The sequence below is a fragment of the Typopeltis vanoorti genome, chromosome 12 (genome assembly GCF_054136105.1).
Source record: "Typopeltis vanoorti isolate ZY-2024b chromosome 12, IOZ_Tvanoo_1.0, whole genome shotgun sequence".
Taxonomy (NCBI): domain Eukaryota; kingdom Metazoa; phylum Arthropoda; class Arachnida; order Uropygi; family Thelyphonidae; genus Typopeltis; species Typopeltis vanoorti.
In genome coordinates this window covers 5755854-5779942 of record NC_143560.1, presented here as the reverse complement: position 1 = coordinate 5779942, position 24089 = coordinate 5755854, and the positions used below count along the sequence as shown (strand labels likewise).

The 24089-nt window shown below is 36.2% G+C and overlaps 1 protein-coding gene across 5 annotated transcripts in view; it reads left to right on the top strand.

The window, feature by feature from the left end:
- The window catches only part of LOC150100558 (FHF complex subunit HOOK-interacting protein 1B-like), a 303141-nt gene that overhangs the window by 247605 nt on the left and 31447 nt on the right, over nt 1–24089 (top strand). For all 5 annotated transcript variants that reach the window (XM_090401613.1, XM_090401614.1, XM_090401612.1 and 2 more), the window contains exon 12: nt 21410–21530. In XM_090401613.1, the coding sequence (XP_090257739.1) occupies nt 21410–21530 (121 nt within the window). The remainder of the gene's footprint in view (nt 1–21409; nt 21531–24089) is intronic.

Sequence of the window (24089 nt, the reverse complement as noted above, 5' to 3'; positions counted from 1 at the left end):
CACAGTGGCAAAGAAAATGTTACCAGTGACGAGATGCTTATTCTTCTTCAGCATCAATTTCAAACCATGAAAACTATTTGTAAAAAGCACTAGAGCATTGCTCTCTATGTAAGTGAAACATAGACTTTATCAAAGCCAGACATGAGAATAATGAAGAAGAATTAAATTTTCTTGCAAAAGGGTACTGAAAATTAAATGGATAGAAGTCAACTAAAGTTGCTTAAAGGTCAAAGTTAGAAGATTATAAAGATAATGTTACATCCTGAATGAAACATTCAGTAAAAGAAATTATTCATTCAGGATCTAACAAGTCTAAAATGTAAACAAGGAGAAAACTTGTACTTTGGCAAGAGAGAAAATACACATATATTAACCTTAAGTAAGGCCATAAAAACGTTGATTTAGAGATGTGAAATTAATCTTGTTTACCCAAGTTCATGAAAGGAATTGTGTATATAAATGTAGTTAAAAGGAGAATATCCTATGTAATGTATGTGAATTAATTGAATATAAGCAAAAGTCTAAAGGTCACGTATTAGCCGTCCAGTGTAATTTATGGCCTAAGGCAAAGAGAATTATATGGAAATCGAAGCTCAATCGCGTTTCTCGGAAGATGAGTGCCATGCAGAAAAACATAGCGGAAAGAGGCGGCAAAAGAGGTGATATAAAAGGGGTTTGCCCCACTCTCTAGAGGCTTTTTTTGTTCCTGGTTCCTGTTTCTTGGATGTTGGCTCTCTCTCCTGCCTCCTGAGTGAGTCCAGACCACCCGTAGTTCCAGAGTCCCGGCTAGCTATCTCTTATAACAGGGTAGTGGAGCACGATCAAAGGACTGGCAATGCTGATGACTGCAAGCGGCAATGGAACGAGACCATGGCGGCATATTGGCAAGTCGTTCGGAAAGGCCATATCGTGTGGCTATCATAAGTGACCACGTGGACGAAAGCCAGCAAAAGGATTGAGATGTCTAGACAAAGCTGTGGATGGGCCAGATAATCATACCAGGGAATGGTAAAGTACAGAATTTATTTTATGTTTCCAGTCAAAGAAATGAATGGACACTGTATGTAATTTAGAGTGTGGACATTTGATAGTGAACTTTTAAGTGATTACCATATTTGGAAGTGACCTGTCCCAACTGGAAATAAATGTCTGAGAAGGAAATTATGTGTGATATGACAATGATTAATGTGAGAAATTTACGTAACTTAAAAATAATTGAATGGATTAATTCTAAACTAGCAATTTTGTGTATATTAATGAATGTTTTGTAGAGCAAGTTAGTGTTCATGTTCAAGGGTGTTTAGCTGTGTTATCTAATTTTACTTAGAATGAAATTGAATTGACTATGTGTTTGATGCATTTATTGTATATGAATTTTAGACTTCAATAAACATGCTTTGTATTTTATACCTGATATTGGCCTGAGATATGAATTCAAATTACCACTCATAAAACTGAACCTAAGCAGGGGCGTGGGGGGGATATAGATGTATAGTAGATATTTATAAGCCACGACTGCAGACTAAGTTAGATATAGACGAATTGAAGTAGATTGTAAATGTGTATAATTGCTAGAACTTTCACCTCTGTATATTATTCTGAGAAGGTCTCCTTGGATAAGAGTCTCATCTATCCTAGGATATTGGCTGGCGCAGCATGTCAAATAAATTCATCAATATTTGATCAGGAGACAGTCTCAGATAGTAGAATTAGGGGCTTTGTTCCTAACTAAGACAATAACCAAAGAGTAGATTAGAGCATAGCCTTTTAAAGAATACTAAGAATTTTCACCTAATGCCCATTCCTCACCTTCTTGTGGTGTACCCCATTAGTAGGTATGCAACTGTATGCTGAACAAATGAGGATGGGCTGAAAATTTGGGATTTAACTGACCACATTGTATCTTACTTGGGGTTTAAACCAAAGACAATCATGATACAAGATGAAATGTCATGTCAACTGAAGCATTGCCCAGTTAAACAAGGACCCTTCCTTTTTTGTCAAGGGAAGCAAAATAAACGGGAAAATTCAAATGCTTTATCAAACTCGGCACCAGCAGAATTCAAGATAGGCACCATTAAACCATTGATAAACATAAGGCATATCATGATCAATGTTATCAAATTCCAACTAATTAAAACCCAATTTCGGTTATCTTATTCGAATAAGACATATCAATGGAAAAGAGGTGTAAATGTCAGAGAAATGTTAACATAATTGGAGTTACCAAAACAAAGAAAAAAAATGAGATTCTTCTAAATAACAAATGTGATATGTTCAGGCAATGATGGTCAAAGAAAAAGTAATAGATATAATGTTAAACACTAAACTCACTGATCATATTTCTAAATGGCAAGCACTTTTAGGTGGAGAAATTAGTACAGTGAATTAAACAGTGAGGATTATTCTTTCAAACAAGGGGTATATGTGGAATTTCAAGGCAGGTGATTATGGCAAGCTTAAGAGGAAGCTCAAAGCTGTGTCATTGCATAAAACCTTGCAAGGGAAGGATGTTAGTATGGATGAGAGATAAGCGGCCTCTAGAGGAAGCTATTTTAAATTGTATACCTAATGTAATAAGGGTTAATCATGTAGGATTAGATTGATGAGTAATATCCTTAAGAATGAGCTTCAGAAAAGGAAAATGCTGTGGAAGGTATATAAGGAGAAAGGTGATCAACAAACTGATGAACAATATGAGGGTTAGGCAAGAAGGGGTTAACTGTATAGTAAGGAAGGCAAAATCAGATTACAAGAAGAAACTTGCCGAGAAGGACAAGGGAAATCCCAAAGAGTTCTTTCATTGTGTGGCAAGTAAGAGGAAGAATGAGTATGGAAGAATAACCTTAATGAGTGATGATGGTTACGAGGTGTGAAATATCTGAAAAAGATTTATGTGGGAACAGAATTGGATGAATTGCAGGTTCTTGGGATATTGCAGAATCTCAGTGTGAATATAGCTCTGGAATTAGATGGGATATCAGCTTGCGTTTTAAGGAAATGTGCAAGGGAACTAGCAATGTCTCTGACTGGGCTCATTTAAGTCTCAGCTCTGGTAGAGTTCCATGGGAGTGGAAAGAAAGAAAAATAATTCCCTTATATAAGGAAAGTTCTATAGTAACATATTATAGACTAATCAGTATCTAAGGAATGGTGGAAAAATTGGTCACTGAGAGAAATCAGGAATGGGTGGATAGGAATATGATACTCTGTGACGGACAACATGGATTTGTAAAGGGTAGGTCATGCCTTAGTAATTTACTAACTTTTTATAATGGAGTGACAGCTCCATGAATAAAGGAAATGCAAAGGCATTTGACAAAATACCACGTGGAACTCTTTTATGTAAATTTGAACAAATGGGGATGGGTGTGACACTGGTTATGTGGATAAGAGAATGGCTGCTGGACAGATATCAAAACGTGGCATGCAAAGGAGCAGAATCCAGGTGAAAACTGGTGAGTGACTAATGGTGTGCTGCAAAGTTCAGTGAGACTACTACTGTTTGTGTACACATGATATAGGAAATAATATGAGTTGTTTGTTGAAATAATATAAAATAATAATCAGTTGTTTGCTGACTATGCAAAATTAGGTAGAGTATAGGCAATGTGGAGAGCTTGGAAGATTATTTAAATAGACTATCAGTATGGGCAGAAGATAATAGGTGTCAGTTTAATGTGGAGAAAGCATTTTGGAGTAAATAAGCCGTGTACCACATTGATGGAGCCGTACTCCAGGAAATAGATGAAACTAGGATTTAGGGGTGGTGTTCAACAGAGTTGAAGTTTTAGAAGATTTATTTCTAAGGTTGCTCATAAGATTTCTTGGTTATTGAAGTAGACTAACAAGAGATAGGAAAGTAGAGATAAGGAAGTTGTTATTCCTCTTTATGTGGCCTTAATACATCAAGTCCACATCTGGATTACTGTGCTTGAGTCTGATCTGTTTCTTTGGGATGAGGAAGTTGTGGAGAGGAAGCAGAGTCAAGCAACCAAGATGGTTAATAGTCTGCGGAACATTTCCTATGAGGATAGATTGAGGGTATATGGACTGCAGAAATTGGTTCAGAGGCAAAAAAGAGGGGATATGATAGAAACAGTTAAGTTACTTAAAAGGTTTTATAGGATTGATGCAGGGGAATTGTTTCAACACTTAGAGGGGCAGAAGAGGTCATCCCTGAAAGTTGAGTAAAAGTGTAGTTAGTTGGGGCGTGAATACTAGATTTTCACTTGGAGTGTTGTGAATGAATGAATGGAATCGGTTACCAGAGTCAGTTGTTAGTGCTTTGTCTGTTAATGGGTTCAAGAAGAGCTATGATAGATTGTGTGGATAAATTGGGTGTCCTGTGATAAGTCTTCAGACTCCATGTTTGTGTCCATACAATAATAATAATAAAGCCATCAAAAATTTCAAATGTGGAAAAGCAGCTGGAACAGATGATGCTTAACCACAAATGCTCAAATATAATTGTTATCTGAGACCTTCAGGTAGTCAAGGGCTCATTGAGGGAGGCCATTGATTATCCTCACCATCATCATCATCCTGCCATGTACCCACATGGGGTGTACAGGATATGATAGTACTACATGAAAAAAATTATATTATTACTAACTTCCTATCTACAATTTTCCTCCAAATCAGTCTGTTACTTGTCAAGACTCCAACATTATCAGATCTTATATTTCTATCGTCTAAGGCACTTTGTACCGTATCAATCCACCTATATCTTGGTCTTCCTCTGGGTCGTTTTGCTGCCAACCTGGCAGAGAACACTTGTTTTGCTAATCTTTCCTCGCCCATTCTGTTTAGGTGACCATACCACCTGAGATTAGCTCTGCTAACGCATTCCTGGATGCAGACAATGTCAAGTTCTTTCCTAATATCCTCGTTTTTAATATGATATTGCCATTGATGCCATCTGTTCACGCCTATAATCTTTCTCAGGACTCTCATATCTGCGGTCTCTAGTCTTTGGTCAAGTGTTTTACTTCTGACCCAGCTTTCAGATCCCAGCCATCATAATTTCTTTTAAATTTATTCACACGCTCACATACTGCTTGGGAGAGAACAATTTTAATGCTCATCCCTTTCTTAACTGCACACAAACTTAGTTTGCGTGATCTCCATATGCTCTCCCCATCTTTTAACAAAAAATTTATTTTCATCAAACGATATCCTGTAACACCCATCCAGAAGTTTTCTATCCACCATAACCCTAAGCATAATCCCATCAATATATTATGCCATTAGAAATCTCATCATACCAAAGTGCATAACTTTACACTTACTAACATGGACCTCACAGCCAACATTTCCCACCATTTCAACTTATCAAATTCTTTAAGTACTGTATATCAGTAGCATCCCTGATTATTATTCTGAATGGTCTGGGGACATTGTCATTAACAAGTGGCAGTGAATGTGTTAACAAGAGGATAAGAATGTAGTAGATTTTTGCATTTTGTTTGGGAATGAGTTGCCTGAGGAGGTATAATTTGTGGTAAGTTACTTTGTCAGTAAAATAAGTAAAAAAAAAAAAATTTTGATATTGTGAGAGTTGATGTGGATCTTCCATGGTAGAGGTCTGAAACTCCATACAAGTACTCAAATGATGATCATAATTATTATTATTCTGGATGCAGGATTAAAAAGTTTAAATCATATCAAGAGTGCCTTGAGAATTCTGGGATGTCTGTCTGCTATGTGTTTAATTCAAATAGCTTTCTAATAAATTACAAAATATACCAGTGTCATCATATGCAGGATTTTCCAACAGAAGGTGAGTGGGTGGTGATCTTTTGTTCATCATTATTAACTGTAAAAATAGGAATTTCTTTTCATAGAATAATAGTTCCTTTATTATAATGTACATTTGATACTAGTTAGTTCAGAACACTGTACAATCAACCCTATGAACTTGTTAGGACTTTGGAGAATAGTTTGTTGTAAACAGTTTGCTATAGTTAATCTCTTAAAGTGCCCGTGGGAATGTGCTCAGAGCTTTTCATTAGTTTGTTATACTAAATTTTAATAAAATCGATAATTGAAATACATTTATAGTCATGAAACTGAATAGGAAGCACTGCATATCTTCACCTAAAGTTTTTAATCCTTCATTAATCTTATTTTATTATTATTATTATTATTATTATTATTTGACACCTCCAGGGAGTCCAAAGACTCATCAAGGGAGGGCACCTGCTCTACAACTGTCTCCACCACTCAGTCACTAATCATCCACCAACTGACTGCAACTACCTCAACGGCATCTATTGCTGACCACCACCACCACCACTAGTTTTTCCACAGACAATCACAAACATCCATGCCCAATGCGGGATTCGAACCCACAGCCTTTTGGCTGGAGAGCAGATACAACATAGGTTATTGTTGTGTTATAATAGTTATAGCACAATTATAGCTCTTATGTTAAAAATCTGCATCTTATCACTGTCATGTTTGAAAACTATACAAAAGTATTTTGAAAAAAAAAATTAAAAAAGTTATGAATAGCAATTTAAAGTGGCATATAGAAAATGGGCTGATAGAAACAAAAAAAAATACAAAAAAAAAATTCTTTTTTTTTAAATTATAAAAATTACAGTATCGTTTGGAAGTTTGCAGTGTGCTTTCTGAATTAATTTCATTGCCTTACTTTAAAAGATGTGTATTGATTAATAAGATTGCATATGTTGGCATTCTTGATAGCGTCAAGATAGTGGTTTGATACAGACTTATAAAAATAAGTTGCTATATATATATATATATATATATGTTAAACAGCGAAATTTTTCCATTTTTCACTGAATGCTTTTATTATTCTGACAAAAAAAAATATTTACATTAACTAAAATATTAGATTAGATTTCTGAAGTGTAATACTTCAGTTCTTTTCTGGGGGTTTTTGCAAGGTCACATTGCTCTCTTTGACTATCCATTGATAGTCAAAGAGAGCATGTTACAACACGAATCATCTCATTTGGCAAAAATTGTATTTTATGTTTAATACTGTCCATACTACTGGCCTGATTATGAATGGCAATAGATGAATTTCGTCTTCCTGTGAAAGACTCAACTCACCCTACTTATTAGAGAAGATGTGCTATAGGTATCCAACCTTTCATGCGGTGGAATTGACAAAGGAAATACCATCACTCACCAAAACAGTGCTATGTATTGGGAGTATGTCCCATCCAGCACCATTTCTAAACAAGGCATGTATGATATCAAAAAATAATTTTCAGTATTGAGTTTGGTTTCAAATCTTCTTTCTCTTCACACTGCTCTGTTTAGATCAGTATTTCTCAAAACCAAAACCTGTTGTGGCTTAGTCACTATTTGAAATTTTTTGAACTAACAGAACAGTATTATTAGTCTCAAGTAGAAAACATGTTCATTCTAAATGATGTACAAAAATATAAATATTTTATATTTCAAGTACAAAATTGATGATTTTTGTACTTGAAATTGGTCATCAAAGGATATATATTGGTTAAGAGTCTGTTACTGAGCAACAGCCATTTGTGTGGAATGACCTAGGTTTGAATCCCATCTGATATGCCAAGATAGGGAGTTTTCAACTGGAGGCAAGTTGGCTATTCTTATATGGAGGTGGAAGAAATGTAACAGAAACTTGGGTTTTTCATCTTTCATAACTAACAAACCAGCCAGAGAATGCATGGAATTCATTATGCAGACAGGATTAACTGCCCTGTCATAGCATTAGGTTTCTATATAGTTATGTACTCTTCTTCTTCTTCTACGCGTTATTCCCGCTTCCTATGCAGGGTCCGCGTGTTACTTTTAGATGCGACTTCTTGTTAGTACTACTCCCAACTGACCCATCGCCTGGTCTGCCGCTCGGGGGGGGGGGGATATATTTGTGATTGTAGAGGCGTATGTTCACGGGGCCAGTTTGCCTGTTTGCAGGATGAAAAACGCCAGATAAACTGGCGGAAAAAACCCTACTGACTACACCCGAGACCGGGTAACTTGGCTATGCCTGAGGAAGATCCTCAAATTCCTCACGTCTACAACGGGAATCGAACCTGGGACACTCCTTCCCCAGGCATATGGTTGCGAAACGCAAAGCCACTAGGCTAACTGCGCGGTTATATAGTTATGTACTAAACGGAAGATAAAGTGTTTAGTTTTAGTTTACAAGCTTTTACATTTGTAAACATTAAGCATAACCATTCTTGATTTTAGAGGCAAATGTATCTGAAAGGTGTTTTAGAGATATGCAATGTTCTGTTTATTTCATGAATTGGTATAGGTTATTGATAAATTAACTGTTACATATTTGATTTTTCAGTTGCTTCTAGTTCTGATTTAATTCAGTGGCTATAACAATGAACAGGATTATTTCTAGACATAAAATAGATGTTAGATGATACTAACCTGTAGTATGTTAGTATCCTGGATGGGGAAATGTTTTGTATGGGCAAGATTTGATGAATGATGAGAAGGATTGCAGTATACTGTCAGGAACAAAACTGTATTGGATTATTGGTTAACTGGAGCAGGTCTTTGATATATAGCAGAAAGAGAATAGTGAACAGAGCCCTGTGGAATCTCAGGATTGATTGTAACCTTAGAAAATATGGAACCATCTAGTGGTGAGCATTCAGAAGCTGGCAGCAGTTGCAGAAGTAATGGGGACTTACTAAATGGAAGTTTGTGGCAGATCCAATCAAAAGCATTGGAGATATTAAATACAACCACTTTTGATTTGCTAAACTTTTTCATAATGTTTGTTCAAAGATGAATGACATAGGTAAGTAGATATCCTATTGATTGACAGTGAAAGAATCATTACTGGCAGTTGTTTATTAGTTGAGCCTTCAAGGTAGTGTAGAAGTAGAGTGTTAGAGGTTCTCTCTATTACTTCGGAGAAAAATGAGATGAGAGAAATTTGGTGATAGTGTGATGTGAGGATTTGTCACCGATCTTAGGAATGGGTTTGAATACAGGCTAGTTTCCAGACTGTGGAATAGATACCATTAGAATAAGAGAGAGCATAAAAAGGTGACTTAGAACAGAAATTATCTTTGGAGTGCAAACTTATATAACAGTCAGAGAAATGTCATTAGGAGATTTTTTGGTATCTAATGACAAGATTCTTTTGATCTCTTTCTGGCAAAAGGTCAGATGGGAGCATTGAGTGTTTGGGAGACATTACCGAGGTCTGTTAAGGATGCATTTGAGGAAAAGTATAAAGTCAAGAGATTGGCATTTATTATGAGTTATGATGCAGATGCAATACAACCAATTGGATGCAACAGGAATGGGAGCAGTGTTAGACAAAAGTCAGTAGCTCTAGCAAAAGATCAGAAGGGCAACTCCCATTTAAACATGATGCAAATATCTTATTTTTATGTTTTTGTAAATTAGTTTTGGATGTATTAATAGTTTTCTTGCAGCTGTTTCAGGCTTTTAATATAAGCCCAGACATTCTCTTGTACAGCTTTGACATCTTTTGGAGAACTAAAGCTTAGATAACAGATGGAAATTTAGAGTGAAATGCAGAATATATGTTTCTTTATCAATAAAGATTTGGTTAGTGAACGTATTTAGGTCAGAAAGAAAATATATATATATATATATATATATAATAATCCAACCAAGGAAATGAAGCATAAAAGCTATAAAGATTATCTTACTTGGCATTCTTATAATGCCAGAGAACTCATAGACAAGTGAGTGACTATATGAGTGTTATTCCATGAAAGATCAGCACTTGGAAGAACAACATTTACGATATACTTGAAAGAATCGCCATTGAGGAAGAGTTCTAGGATGTTTGGAGAGTGGTGGGGACTGCTAGTATCATGCCTGCCAGGTATTTAATTATATAAGATTAATGGAACAAATCTGAAAATAAACCCCAACTCAACATCACCAGAGTTAAAAATCGGTACTATCAACGTAAGAAGCCTGAATGGCAAAGAAATGGAGCTAGCTGAAGAATTAGATAAGTACCAGATCGACATAATAGGGGTGACTGAAACAAAAAAGACCAAAACTGGTGAGATCTTTCTGAGCAATAAATACAAAATATTATATTCAGGCAATGACAATCAAGGAAAAGAAGGAGTAGCCATAGTATTCAACACAAAATACGAGGCTAATCTTCTTGAATGGCAGTCAGTCTCAAGTAGAGTAATGTGGGCAAATATGAGAATGGGGAACTGGACAATGAGACTTATTTGTGCCTATGGTCCCACAGAAGGTTCTACTAAGGTAGAAGTGGAGGAATTTTTTGATGCTTTAGAAAAAGCAACAGACACAATGAAAAATGAAAAGTTGGTCCTTGTTGGGGATCTAAATAGCAGAGTAGGAAATGATTGTGAGACATACAAAAATATTTTTGGGAAAATTTGGAGAAAAGAGCAAAGCTAATAATAATGGCAAATATCTGTTGGATTTCTGCTCAGGACATGGACTGGTTATTACTAACACCATGTTCCAACATAAAAATGTGCACAAATTCACATGGAGAGAAGAGGCTAGGAATAAGAAAAGTCTCATTGACTATGTTATTGTTGATAGTGATGTTTTCTCCCTGGTGCAGGACACCAGAGTGTACAGAGGATTTGAAATTGGAAATGATCACTATTTAGTCTTGACCAGGATAAAATTGAATTTCATATTCAAAAGAATAACATGTAAGAAAGTTTTAAAGCTAATAAAAGTTGAGCAGCTCTCAGATGTGAGCTGTAGACCAAAATACACAAAGATTATTGAAGGAAAAATGAAAGAGTTTGAGAACAGAAATCAAACCTTGGAGATTCAGTGGCAAACTCTGAAGAAAACATTGATTGATTCTGCCAGAGAGGCATGTGGTGAGGTTGTTTGTAAGGATAAAAAAATCAGAACTCCCTGGTGGACACAGGAAGTTAAAGAGGCAGTGAAGGAAAAGAAGAAAGCATACCAAAAGTTCCTGTCAAATAAGTCAGCGTGTGCTCTTAGAGAATATAGAGACAAATGCAAGAATGCTAAACACTGTGTAAAACTAGCTAAACAAAAGTCATGGGAGGACTTTGGCAAGAATATAGAAAATAAATATCAAGAAGGTGGCAAAATATTCTGGAGGTTGTTGAAGAAGCTTAAGAATGGAGGAAAGAGTGCTATAAAAGGAATTAGAGATGATAAAGGTGACATGGAAACGGGAGAAAAAGATATCCTTGAAGTATGGAGTAATTACTTTGAAAAACTGCTAAATGAAACAAGCAGTGATGACAGCACAGTGGTAAAAAACACTGACCAGGCATGCAGTCAGGAATACATATCCATACTTGAAGTAGAAAAAGCCATCAAAGGCTTGAAATGTGGAAAGGCAGCAGGAGTAGATGATATTCGACCAGAAATGCTGAAGTATGGTGGTATAAGAGTCTTACAGAGGCTGCACTGCATACTTCAGAAAGCCTGGACAAAGGGACGAATTCCTGATGATTGGAGTAGAGCTCTCATAGTACCCATATATAAAAAGGGAAATAAAACTGCATGTGAGAATTACAGAGGTATTTCCCTACTGAATGTTCCTGGCAAGATCTATGCAAGTATACTTGAGAAACGGTTGAGAAGAATTGTGGAAGAAAAGCTTGGTGAAGAACAAGCTGGATTCAGGCCAAATAGAGGCTGTCAGGATCAGATCTTCACTTTACAACAAATAGTCGAGAAAGCATGGGAATATAACAAAGATCTGTATTTAAGTTTTGTCGATTTGGAAAAGGCATATGACAAGGTGCCAAGAGAGAAGCTGTTCAATACGCTGCGGTTATATGGTGTCAGTGGGACATTATATCAAGTAATAGTTAGTCTTTATTTGAGTTGTAAGTCAGCAGTTGGAACTGAAGGAAGTACAGGAAGATGGTTTAATGTTAAATCTGGTGTGAGTCAAGGATGTACATTATCCCCTCTGTTATTCATTATCTATATGGATCGCATTATGAAGGAAAGTGGTATTAAACATGATATCGAAATTGGAGATGTTAATGTCAGCTCTTTGCTCTATGCAGATGATGTTATACTTCTAAATAAATCCGCTACAAGTCTGCAAGTTTCTCTGACTAAATTGAATAGCTCTTGTAATAGATATGGTATGAAGGTCAGCAATAAAAAGACAAAGACAATGAAAATAGGCAGAATCATTGAAAATGTCAACTGTGTTGTGAATGGAGAACCTGTGGAACAAGTAAAACATTTCAGCTATTTAGGCACGATTTTTACTGAAGATGGTAAATTAAATATAGAAATAGACAACAGAATCAGCAAAGCTGGTATGGTGGGAAGTCAATTGAATAAATTCATATGGAATAAGAGAGAAATTAGTCGCAACACTAAATTAGCTGTATACAAAACAGTGTTCAAACCAGTTTTAACTTATGGATCTGAGAGCTGGGTCAGAAGTAAAACACTTGACCGAAGACTAGAGACTTCAGATATGAGAGTCCTGAGAAAGATTATAGGCGTGAACAGGTGGCATCAATGGCAGTATCATATTAAAAACGAGGATATTAGGAAAGAACTTGACATTGTCAGCATCCAGGAATGTGTTAGCAGAGCTAATCTCAGGTGGTATGGTCACTTAAACAGAATGGGAGAGGAAAGATTAGCAAAACAAGTGTTCTCTGCCAGGTTGGCAGGAAAACGACTGAGAGGAAGACCAAGATATAGGTGGATTGATACGGTACAAAGTGCTTTAGACGATAGAAATATAAGAGCTGATAATATTGGAGTGTTGACAAGTAACAGACTGATTTGGAGGAAAATTGTAGATAGGAAATTAATCATGATGTAATTTTTTTCATGTAGTACTATCATATCCTGTACACCCCTTGAGGGTACATGGCAGGAATTTGATGATGATGATGATGATGATGAAGATTAATGGTGATAATAAATTCTCACCTCTCTACCTGCTTAGTGTGCAGCTGGAAGAGAAAAGCCACTCAGTATTGTGGATATTAAATTCTCTGAGAAATATGACCTTCTCTGTTAAGAAAGTTGAACTGAAAGAAATTATTTAAAAAAAAAAAGAAGGCAAAAAGTTCAAAATGGAACAAAGAGTTTCAGCCAAAGAAACCAGAAGTTCTGTTGAATAGTCTCTGGTATGGTATATCGAAGGAAACATATGCCACCTTTGAGATGAAAGGAGTCAAAGAATGTGTAACTGTGAAAGCTGAGATGTATGCTTGAGGAGGTCAGAATTTGTGTTACTATCAGGAAAAGTAGACGAAGTTTTGCAGACTGGAGATGGAAATGAACACTGAGGTCAGAACTTGAGGATACATATATTTGTGAAGTAGATTTGGAAGGCCCTGTGAGATGCTGATAGATTTTTTCTGCTTGACAAGCAATAATATTTTTGATCTGGAACCAATTTGTTTTGTTTTTCTCAATTACAGGAGGAACTGAATATTGTATTTCCTGCTTTATACGTATTGATTGTTTCGTTTGTTTATTTGCATCCTTACACTTTTCAGTGTTATATTGACTGGTATTTCTTTTTCTCATAACATTTTACCATTTAACAGAAAATCTAAGTTAAAATGTGCTATTACAGATAGTAATTAGTATCTTCACCAGCTCCTGTAGATGTACATGTCTTGTTCCTGTTGTTTATCATTACATGGTCTGTTTGGTTTGATTTGATTATTGCTCCATATAGGGAGAACAATATGTAACATCTTGAGGATGCAAAGTTAATAACTGTAATCCCATTATCATTAGTAATGGCATGCATTGCAGACTATCTGGATCATTTGTTGGTCTATATCTTGTTTCTTTTCCCAGTTTAGCATTGAAGTCATCCATAACTAATTTTATAAAATGCCCCAGTAAAGAATCATATATCCTTTGTAGTTCTTCATGAAAGTTATCTTTGGTGTCGTCATCATTGTATCTTCTGTTGGTGCATAACCATTAATAATCTATTGCAGCGTGTCTGACGAACAAATAAGCCTATCCATGCATTAATAATTGCATTATCAAGCAGATGTCAGAAATGTAGATATAACAGAATTGATTGTCTGCTGGTGTGAAAATTTTTACATATTGAGATGTTATCATGCACTATAAAACCTACACCATTGTCATGTCTATTATTACATGTTCCACTGTAGAATATTGTTTTTTATATTTTTTTAGGTGTCCATGATTCAGCCACCTAGTTTCTGTACAGGAAGAGACACAAGTTTAAGCAAAGGTTTTATATTCCACATCCCATCTAGTAGCCCACTAGTAATTTCCAAATAGTTGTCATTGTGAACAATCCAGTTTGTAACCCAAGTGCATGGTTTCGTGACTTAGTGGTGTTTTTCTTTAGATGGGTAGTCAGCCCATCATAACAACTCCAAACATGGAGGATCAGGGCATTTCTTAGCCTGATCCCTACTCTTTGAACTGACTTGCATGGGAGACCTTATAGGCAGTGTTACTGTTGGCATTACTCTCCAGGTCAATAGGGCGCCACAACACGATATCAGTTGACAGACAAAATTCTTGGGACCAACGTTTAATTATAAAAAACTAACTTTCTTATCCAGTATCTAACGTATGTAAACATCTTCACACCATGTCTTCCACCTCCATGGTACAGACCAGTGTTCTTTGTTCTATCTCTAGCAAGTAATCATCCAGTCAAGATACTATGGATCTGAATTCTATGCTTCCACCTGAGACAGTACACTTTGGATTGCATCCTACCTGCCATTAAGCATTCAGAATATTACCTTTTTTCTTTTCATCAAAATCCCTTTCAGATCATTTGATGTAGAGAAGCTATTTGGACAAACTTAACACATTACAGACTGAGTATAAAGAAAGTATTACCATCTCTCGACGATTACTATAGATAATATTGCATGAATGCCTTTGATCACATTCTTATCCTGGCACAACTTCGTTTCATCATACAACTTCTCTTTCTGCAAGTTATGGAGACCTTCTGCTCCCTCTCTCAGTCTAGAAGCAGCTCTTTCAAACATGGAAGAATACTCTACTTTACTACCATCTGCACAGACATTTCATGATCAGTCCCTGGTGGGATCTGCCAGTATCTTCCCATATAGTGTAAATGTACAATCAAATCTCATTGTAATTTAGCAATCCCATTTAGCTATATGTCATAGAACTTACATTACATTATATATATATATATATATTTTTTTATGTTGAGCCCATGGTTGGTAAATCAACCTATAGTAGATTAGTACTGTGTATGGGTTGGGAATGAAGGTACTTGTTCACACTGGATTCGAATGACTGTATATTGTATTCCTTAGGGAACACATTAAGGGGAAGACTGTTATATAAAGATGAAATATAAAGAAGATCCTACATAGCTCAGTTGGTATAGATTGAACTCTTTAGTTTGAAAAGACCAAAGTTCAAATCCCATGATGTGACTATTGGGCTTTTCAATCAAATGGTGAGTTAGCCAGTCTCATACAAAAGTAGAATGTTTTATCCTCCTGGAAACTCAGATTCTTTTTTGTCATCTCTCAGAGCAGGCAAATCAGCCCTATGAATGCACAGATCTACAGCCATAAATACTTGCCTTTAGGGAATGCAGCAGAAGACATGCTGGCTACTTATGAAGAATGTTATAATGAATCACACAAATTCATATAATGAATTTGTAGATCCAGGTAGATCTAGGGGGGGGGGGGGTTCTTTAGTAGAATGGATAAGGGATGCCAAATTTTTATATAGTCTGTAACAATAAGAAGTTAAGTCATGTTTTTTTAGGATTTTTGTAATTTTTTCCTAGGTGCCTCGGATATAGGGTATGGTGATGGATTTAGAGTAATCCTTGTTGTGAGGGGGGGTTGTGGTTTACAGGTTTCAATATTTTTTTTTGGGGGGGGGGGATAGCCATTGGCTGAGAAAGTGTTGAGAATGTGGTTTAGTTCTGTGGTTAGGGCATTGTCATTTGAACAGATAAGTTTAGCCTTGTTGTGTAGTGTCTTAATGACTCCATATTGTTGCAAGGAGGGGTGATGGAATTGTTGATGAATGTATCTGCCTGATGGAACCTTGGTTTACTCAGTCTATAGAAAACCCACCCATACAGGCAGATACATTCACCAACAATCCCACCTTCCCTCCTCGCAACAATATGGAGTCATTAAGACACTACACAACAGGGCTAAACTTATCTGTTCAAATGACAATGCCCTAACCACAGAACTTAACCACATTCTCAACACTTTCTCAGCCAGTGGCTATTCCCCCCAAAAAAAAATATTGAAACCAGTAAACCACAACCCCCCCTCTCCCTTCACAACAAGGATTACTCTAAATCCATCACCATACCCTATATCCGAGACACCTCGGAAAAAATTACAAAAATCCTAAAAAAACATGACTTAAATTCTTTTTACAGACCATATAAAAAATTGGCATCCCTTATCTGCTGTACTAAATACCAACCCCCAGACCTACCTGGTGTATACCAGATCGCTTGCAGCTGTAAGCTGTCCTACTTTGGCCAAACAGGCAGGACAGCCAATATCAGAATTTCAGAACACAAGGACTACATCCGGTTTCACCAATACAGCCACTCTGGTCTTGCTGACCATGCGTTGGATACCTGCCATAGAATATGGTGGAAGAAAGCCACAATAGTACTCCGTAGTAAATACAAATATGAAAGGCTTGTCATGGAATCAGCTTCAACCCTAAGAAACAATCCAAACCTCAACAAATTTGGCTGCATGAGACTGCCTCAAATTTGGGAAACCTACATCAGAAGACGTTCAGCCCAATTGCCCAAGAATACCAACATTGCCCGCTAGGGGGAACCATCAGGACTTTAGGAGAAATAATAGCTTCCTACTTCTTCGTCGTTTACTGTTTGTTGTGCCTGTGTACACGTTTCTTGTTCTTAAGATTCTTGAAAATGGCAATGTGACGTTGCTGAAATATTGAAGTATATTAAAATTCATTTTAATGTATATCCTAGTTGACGTTGTAATTTCCTTAAATTATTTAGTAAAAAATAGGTAGGCTGTAGCTGCCAACTTGTTCCTTAAGATACCATCATCTCTGTTCCTGCACAGATTACACACAGATTATAAGACAAAAACTAATATCCCCATGGCAAACAACCAGATTAAGCTAGAAATTAAAATGTGGCAATCTTATTTTTGCACAGAGAGAAAGTTGTTCTTTCTCTTTTTAGCATGGGTCATACTCATCTCACACATTCCTTCTTTTTGAGGAATGACATGCCACTGTGTTAATATTGTTCATCTGCTTTAACTGTTCATCATTTTAGTATAATACCTTCATTATTTTAATGAACACAGTTACTATTTTATCACTTAATAGTCTGCCTAAGTCTTATACACGAAGGCAGATTTTATCAGATTTATCATCATCATCATCATCAAATTCCTGCCATGTACCCTCAAGGGGTGTACAGAATATGATAGTACTACATGAAAAAAAAAAAATAAATAAATAAAATACATCATTATTAATTTTCTATCTACAATTTTCCTCCAAATCAGTCTGTTACTTGTCAAGACTCCAACATTATCAGATCTTATATTTCTATCGTCTAAACCACTTTGTACCGTATCAATCCACCTATATCTTGATCTTAATCTGGGTCGTTTTGCTGCCAACCTGGCAGAGAACACTTGTTTTGCTAATCTTTCCTCGCCCATTCTGTTTAGGTGACCATACCACCTGAGATTAGCTCTGCTAACACATTCCTGAGTGCTGACAATGTCAAGTTCTTTCCTAATATCCTCGTTTTTAATATGATATTGCCATTGATGACATCTGTTCACGCCTATAATCTTTCTCAAGACTCGCATATCTGTGGTCTGTAGTCTTTGGTCAAGTGTTTTACTTCTGACCCAGCTCTCAGATCCATAAGTTAAAACTGGTTTGAACACTGTCTTGTATACAGCTAATTTAGTCTTCCGACTAATTTCTCTCTTATTCCATACGAATTTATTCAATTGACTTCCTACCATACCAGCTTTGCTGATTCTGTTGTCTATTTCTATATTTAATTTACCATCATCAGTAAAAATCGTGCCTAAATAGCTGAAATGTTTTACTTGTTCCACAGGTTCTCCATTCACAACACAGTTGACATTTTCAGTGATTCTGCCTATTTTCATTGTCTTTGTCTTTTTATTGCTGACCTTCATACCATATCTATTACAACAGCTATTCAATTTAGTCAGAGAATCTTGCAGACTTGTAGCAGATTTATTTAGAAGTATAACATCATCTGCATAAAGCAAAGAGCTGACATTAACATCTCCAATTTTGATATCAGGTTTAATACCACATTCCTTCATAATGTGATCCATATAGATAATGAATAACAGAGGGGATAATGTACATCCTTGTCTCACACCAGATTTAACATTAAACCATCTTCCTGTACTTCCTTCAATTCTAACTGCTGACTTACAACTCAAATAAAGACTACGTATTGCTTGATATAATGCCCCATTGACACCATATAACTGCAGTGTATTGAATAGCTTCTCTCTTGGCACCTTGTCATATGCCTTTTCCAAATCGACAAAACTTAAATACAGATCTTTGTTATATTCCCATACTTTCTCGACTATTTGTCGTAAAGTGAAGATCTGATACCGACAGACTCTATTTGGCCTGAATCCAGCTTGTTCTTCACCAAGCTTTTCTTCCACAATTCTTCTCAACTGTTTCTCAAGTATACTTGCATAGATCTTGCCAGGAACACTCAGTAGGGAAATACCTCTGTAATTCTCACCTGCAGTTTTATTTCCCTTTTTATATATGGGTACTATGAGAGCTCTACTCCAATCATCGGGAATTTGTCCCTCTGTTCAGGCTTTCTGAACAGAGTCTTACAGTGGTTGCACTATACAGTGCAACCACTGTAAGACTCTTATACCACCATACTTCAGCATTTCTGGTCGAATATGCTATACTCCTGCTGCCTTTCCACATTTCAAGGGTTTGATGTCTTTTTCTACTTCAAGTATGGATATGTATCCGTGACTGCATGCCTGATCAGTGTTTTTTACCACTGTGCTGTCATCACTGCTTGTTTCATTTAGCAGTTTTTCAAAGTAATTACTCCATACTTCAAGGATATCTTTTTCTCCCGTTTTCATGTCACCTTTATCATCTCTAATTCCTTTTACAGCACTCTTTCCTCCATTCTGAAGCTTCTTCAACAACCTCCAGAATATTTTGCCACCTTCTTGATATTTATTTTCTATAATCTTGCCAAAGTCCTCCCATGACTTTTGTTTAGCTAGTTTTACACAGTGTTTAGCATTCATGCGTTTGTCTCTATATTCTCTAAGAGCACAGGCTGATTTATTTGACAGGCACTTTCACTTCCTCTTTAACTTCCTGTGTCCACCAGGGAGTTCTGATTTTTTTATCCTTACAGACAACCTTACCACATGCCTCTCTGGCAGAATCAATCAATGTTTTCTTCAGAGTTTGGCACTGAATCTCCAAGGTTTGATTCCTGTTCTCAAACTCTTTCATTTTTTCTTCAATAATCTTTGTGTATTTTAGTCTACAGTTCACATCTGAGAGCTGCTCAACTTTTATTCGCTTTAAAACTTTCTTGCATGTTATTCTTTTCAATATTAAATTCAATTTTATCCTGCTCAACACTAAATAGTGATCACTTCCAATTTCAAATCCTCTGTACACTCTGGTGTCCTGCACCAGGGAGAAAACATCACTATCAACAATAACATAGTCAATGAGACTTTTCTTATTCCTAGCCTCTTCTCTCCATGTGAATTTGTGCACATTTTTATGTTGGAACATGGTGTTAGTAATAACCAATCCATGTCCTGAGCAGAAATCCAACAGATATTTGCCATTATTATTAGCTTTGCTCTTTTCTCCAAATTTTCCCAAAATATTTTTGTATGTCTCACAATCATTTCCTACTCTGCTATTTAGATCCCCAACAAGGACCAACTTTTCATTTTTCATTGTGTCTGTTGCTTTTTCTAAAGCCTCAAAAAACTTCTCCACTTCTACCTTAGTAGAACCTTCTGTGGGACCATAGGCACAAATAAGTCTCATTGTCCAGTTCCCCATTCTCATATTTGCCCACATTACTCTACTTGAGACTGACTGCCATTCAAGAAGATTAGCCTCGTATTTTGTGTTGAATACTATGGCTACCCCTTCTTTTCCTGATTGTCATTGCCTGAATATAACATTTTGTATTTATTGCTCAGAAAGGTCTCACCAGTTTTGGTCTTTTTTTGTTTCAGTCACCCCTATTACGTCAATCTGGTACTTATCTAATTCCTCAGCTAGCTCCATTTCTTTGCCATTCAGGCTTCTTACGTTGATAGTACCGATCTTTAACTCTGGTGATGTTCAGTTGGGGTTTGTTTTCAGATTTGTTCCAGTAGCTGACTTTTCGCTGTTCCTTGTTTAACCGGGCGAAGCCCCAGCTGGCATGAAATTCTGTCATGTTGTACCACCTTTTTTCATTTTGGTTTAACCAATAAGAATACAATTTGGTCGGCTAAATCCCAAATTGCCGGCCCATCCTCGTTCGTTCAGTATCCAAGTAGATACCCAACAGGGTGCACAATGAGAAGGTGAGGATTGGACATTAGATCAGAAGCCCTGGTCGGTTCTCCGTATTCCGTTAAAGGCTATGTGGAGGTCTCCTGTCAGTTATACAGCTTTGACCCTTAAGCACCCCTCAGATTTATCTTATCTTATCTCATCAGATTTATCTTATTTTTTAAATGTTTGCAACAGAAATTTATATAATCTTCTTTAATACTTGTCATTTTTTTTTTAATATGATTTTATGAATATCTGCCTAAAGGTAACAAATCTTGTTTTTTATACTCCAGTATTGTTTTTATGCTTTTAAACTTAGTGCATTATATCCATAATTGATATGTCATAAAGATCAAACAAGAATAGTGGCTCTAGAAAGTTTCATGTTTGACCTAGAACTGATTCCTAGATTTTATAACACTTGACCCACCAATGTGTTCTAATACTTAGAATTAGAACATAGGTAATAATATTAGAATGTTTTAATTCCAAAATATTATCCATTGCAACCTTTCATGAGTGGGATTCACATAAAGTAGATACCTAATAAAGGGATTCACGGGTTCACTACAGAAAAGGTGAGGATTCAACAATGGATCAGAAGTCTGCTTTTCTACATTCCTTACTGGCTCTGTAGAGAGCTCCTTCCAGTTATCTACTTTGAACCTTGAGTATTCCCTATTGTACTGAACCTTTGTCATCCTGAACAGAAAAAGTTAATAATACACATACCATTTTTCAGATCTTTAATGAATTTATACCAGTAAAAAGAAAAGGTTGGCTACTTTTCAGTGTATTGTAGTTTGGTTTTTAAAATTATTTTTTATAGGAGAATCAAGGAGACGGAGTTTAACAAGCATTTTATTTAGAAGAGGAAATACTATGGAAAAGCAACAGGTTTCATTAAAAGAACCAATTCTGGAATCAGTTCCTAATGGACAAGGTTATAGGTGTGTATTAATGTTAGTCTCAAAAGTATCACTTAATACTACATAATGGAGTTAATAACTCAGACCTGTGAATTTAAACTTTTTGAAAATTATTTTGATTCTGATAAATTAATTTCTAGCTGTTAATTTTGAAAATGACCTTTTTTGTATCAATAATATTTTACACAAAATGCTATTTTGACTTTTACATTGGTTGTGAGTCACTTACAGTACACCCGATAGAATCGTGTTGCTCTTCAGTGTTCCTGTTCACTCAGGGTTTACAGTGGTCACCATTCATTGTATGGAAATTATGAAGACAAAAACACGTTAGAGCAATTAGTTCGATTACTCTGCTTACAACTAAGAAAAATAATATTTGACATTTCGACCTCTAAAGTCATCATCAGGAATACATGTACCTTGTATTTTTGTACATATATATCATGATACACATAAGTAAGCTATAGTGTAACTGTTTTGTTAACTGTTTACACTAGCCTGGCCTCTGCTGAGGGAAAGAAAAAAGGGGAAGAGTAAAATAAAAAGTATAATAACATCATCATCAAATTCCTGCCATGTACTTTCAAGGGGTGTACAGGATATGACAGTACTACATGAAAAATTTACATCATTACTAACTTCCTATCTACAATTTTCCTCCAAATCAGTCTGTTACTTGTCAAGACTCCAATATTATCAGATCTTATATTTCTATCGTCTAAGGCACTTTGTACCGTATCAATCCACCTATATCTTGGTCTTCCTCTGGGTCGTTTTCCTGCCAACCTGGCAGAGAACACTTGTTTTGCTAATCTTTCCTCACCCATTCTGTTTAAGTGACCATACCACCTGAGATTAGCTCTGCTAACGCATTCCTGGATGCTGACAATGTCAAGTTCTTTCCTAATATTCTCATTTTTAATATGATATTGCCATTGATGCCATCTGTTCACGCCTATAATTTTTCTCAGGACTCTCATATCTGCAGTCTCTAGTCTTTGGTCAAATGTTTTACTTCTGACCCAGCTCTCAGATCCATAAGTTAAAACTGGTTTGAACACTGTCTTGTATACAGCTAATTTAGTGTTCTGACTAATTTCTTTCTTATTCCATATGAATTTATTCAAACGACTTCCCACCATACCAGTGTTGCTGATTCTGTTGTCTATATCTATATTTCATTTACCATCTTCAGTAAAAATCATGCCTAAGTAGCTGAAATGTTTTACTTGTTCCACAGGTTCTCCATTCACAACACAGTTGACATTTTCAATGATTCTGCCTATTTTCATTGTCTTTGTCTTTTTATTGCTGACCTTCATACCATATCTATTACAACAGCTATTCAATTTAGTCAGAGAATCTTGCAGACTTGTAGCGGATTTATTTAGAAGTATGGCATCATCCGCATAAAGCAAAGAACTGACATTAACATCTCCAATTTTGATATCAGGTTAAAAACCACTTTCCTTCATAATGTGATCCGTATAGATAATGAATAACAGAGGGGATAATGTACATCCTTGTCTCACACCAGATTTAACATTAAACCATCTTCCTGTACTTCCTTCAATTCTAACTGCTGACTTACAACTCAAATAAAGACTAAGTATTGCTTGATATAATGCCCCATTGACATCATATAACTGCAGCGTATTGAATAGCTTCTCTCTTGGCACCTTGTCATATGCCTTTTCCAAATTGACAAAACTGAAATACAGATCTCTGTTATATTCCCATGCTTTCTCGACTGTTTGTCGTAAAGTGAAGATCTGATCCTGACAGCCTCTCTTTGGCCTGAATCCAGCTTGTTCTTCACCATGCTTTTCTTCCACAATTCTTCTCAACCGTTTCTCGAGTATACTTGCATAGATCTTTGCCAGGAACACTCAGAAGGTAAATACTCTGTAATTCTCACATTCAGTTTTATGTCCCTTTTTAGATATGGGTACTATGAGAGCTCTACTCCAATCATCGGGAATTTGTCCCTCTGTCCTGGCTTTCTGAACTATGCAGTGCAGCCACTATAAGACTTTTATACCACCATACTTCAGCATTTCTGATCGAATATCATCTACTCCTGTTGCCTTTCCACATTACAAGCCTTTGATGGCTTTTTCCACTTCAAGTATGGATATGTATTCCTGACTGCATGCCTGGACAGTGTTTTTTATCACTGTGCTGTCATCACTGCTTGTTTCATTTAGCAGTTTTTCAAAGTAATTACTCCATACTTCAAGGATATCTTTTTCTCCTGTTTTCTTGTCACCTTTATCATCTCTGACTCCTTTTACAGCACTCTTTCCTCCATTCCTAAGCTTCTTCAACAACCTCCAGAATATTTTGCCACCTTCTTGATATTTATTTTCTATATTCTTGCCAAAGTCCTCCCATGACTTTTGTTTAGCTAGTTTTACGCACTGTTTAGCTTTCTTACATTTGTCTCTGTATTCTGTCTTATTTGCCAGGAACGTTTGATATGCTTTCTTCTTTTCCTTCACTGCCTCTTTAACTTCCTGTGTCCACCAGGGAGTTCTGATTTTTTTATCCTTGCACACAACCTCACCACATGCCTCT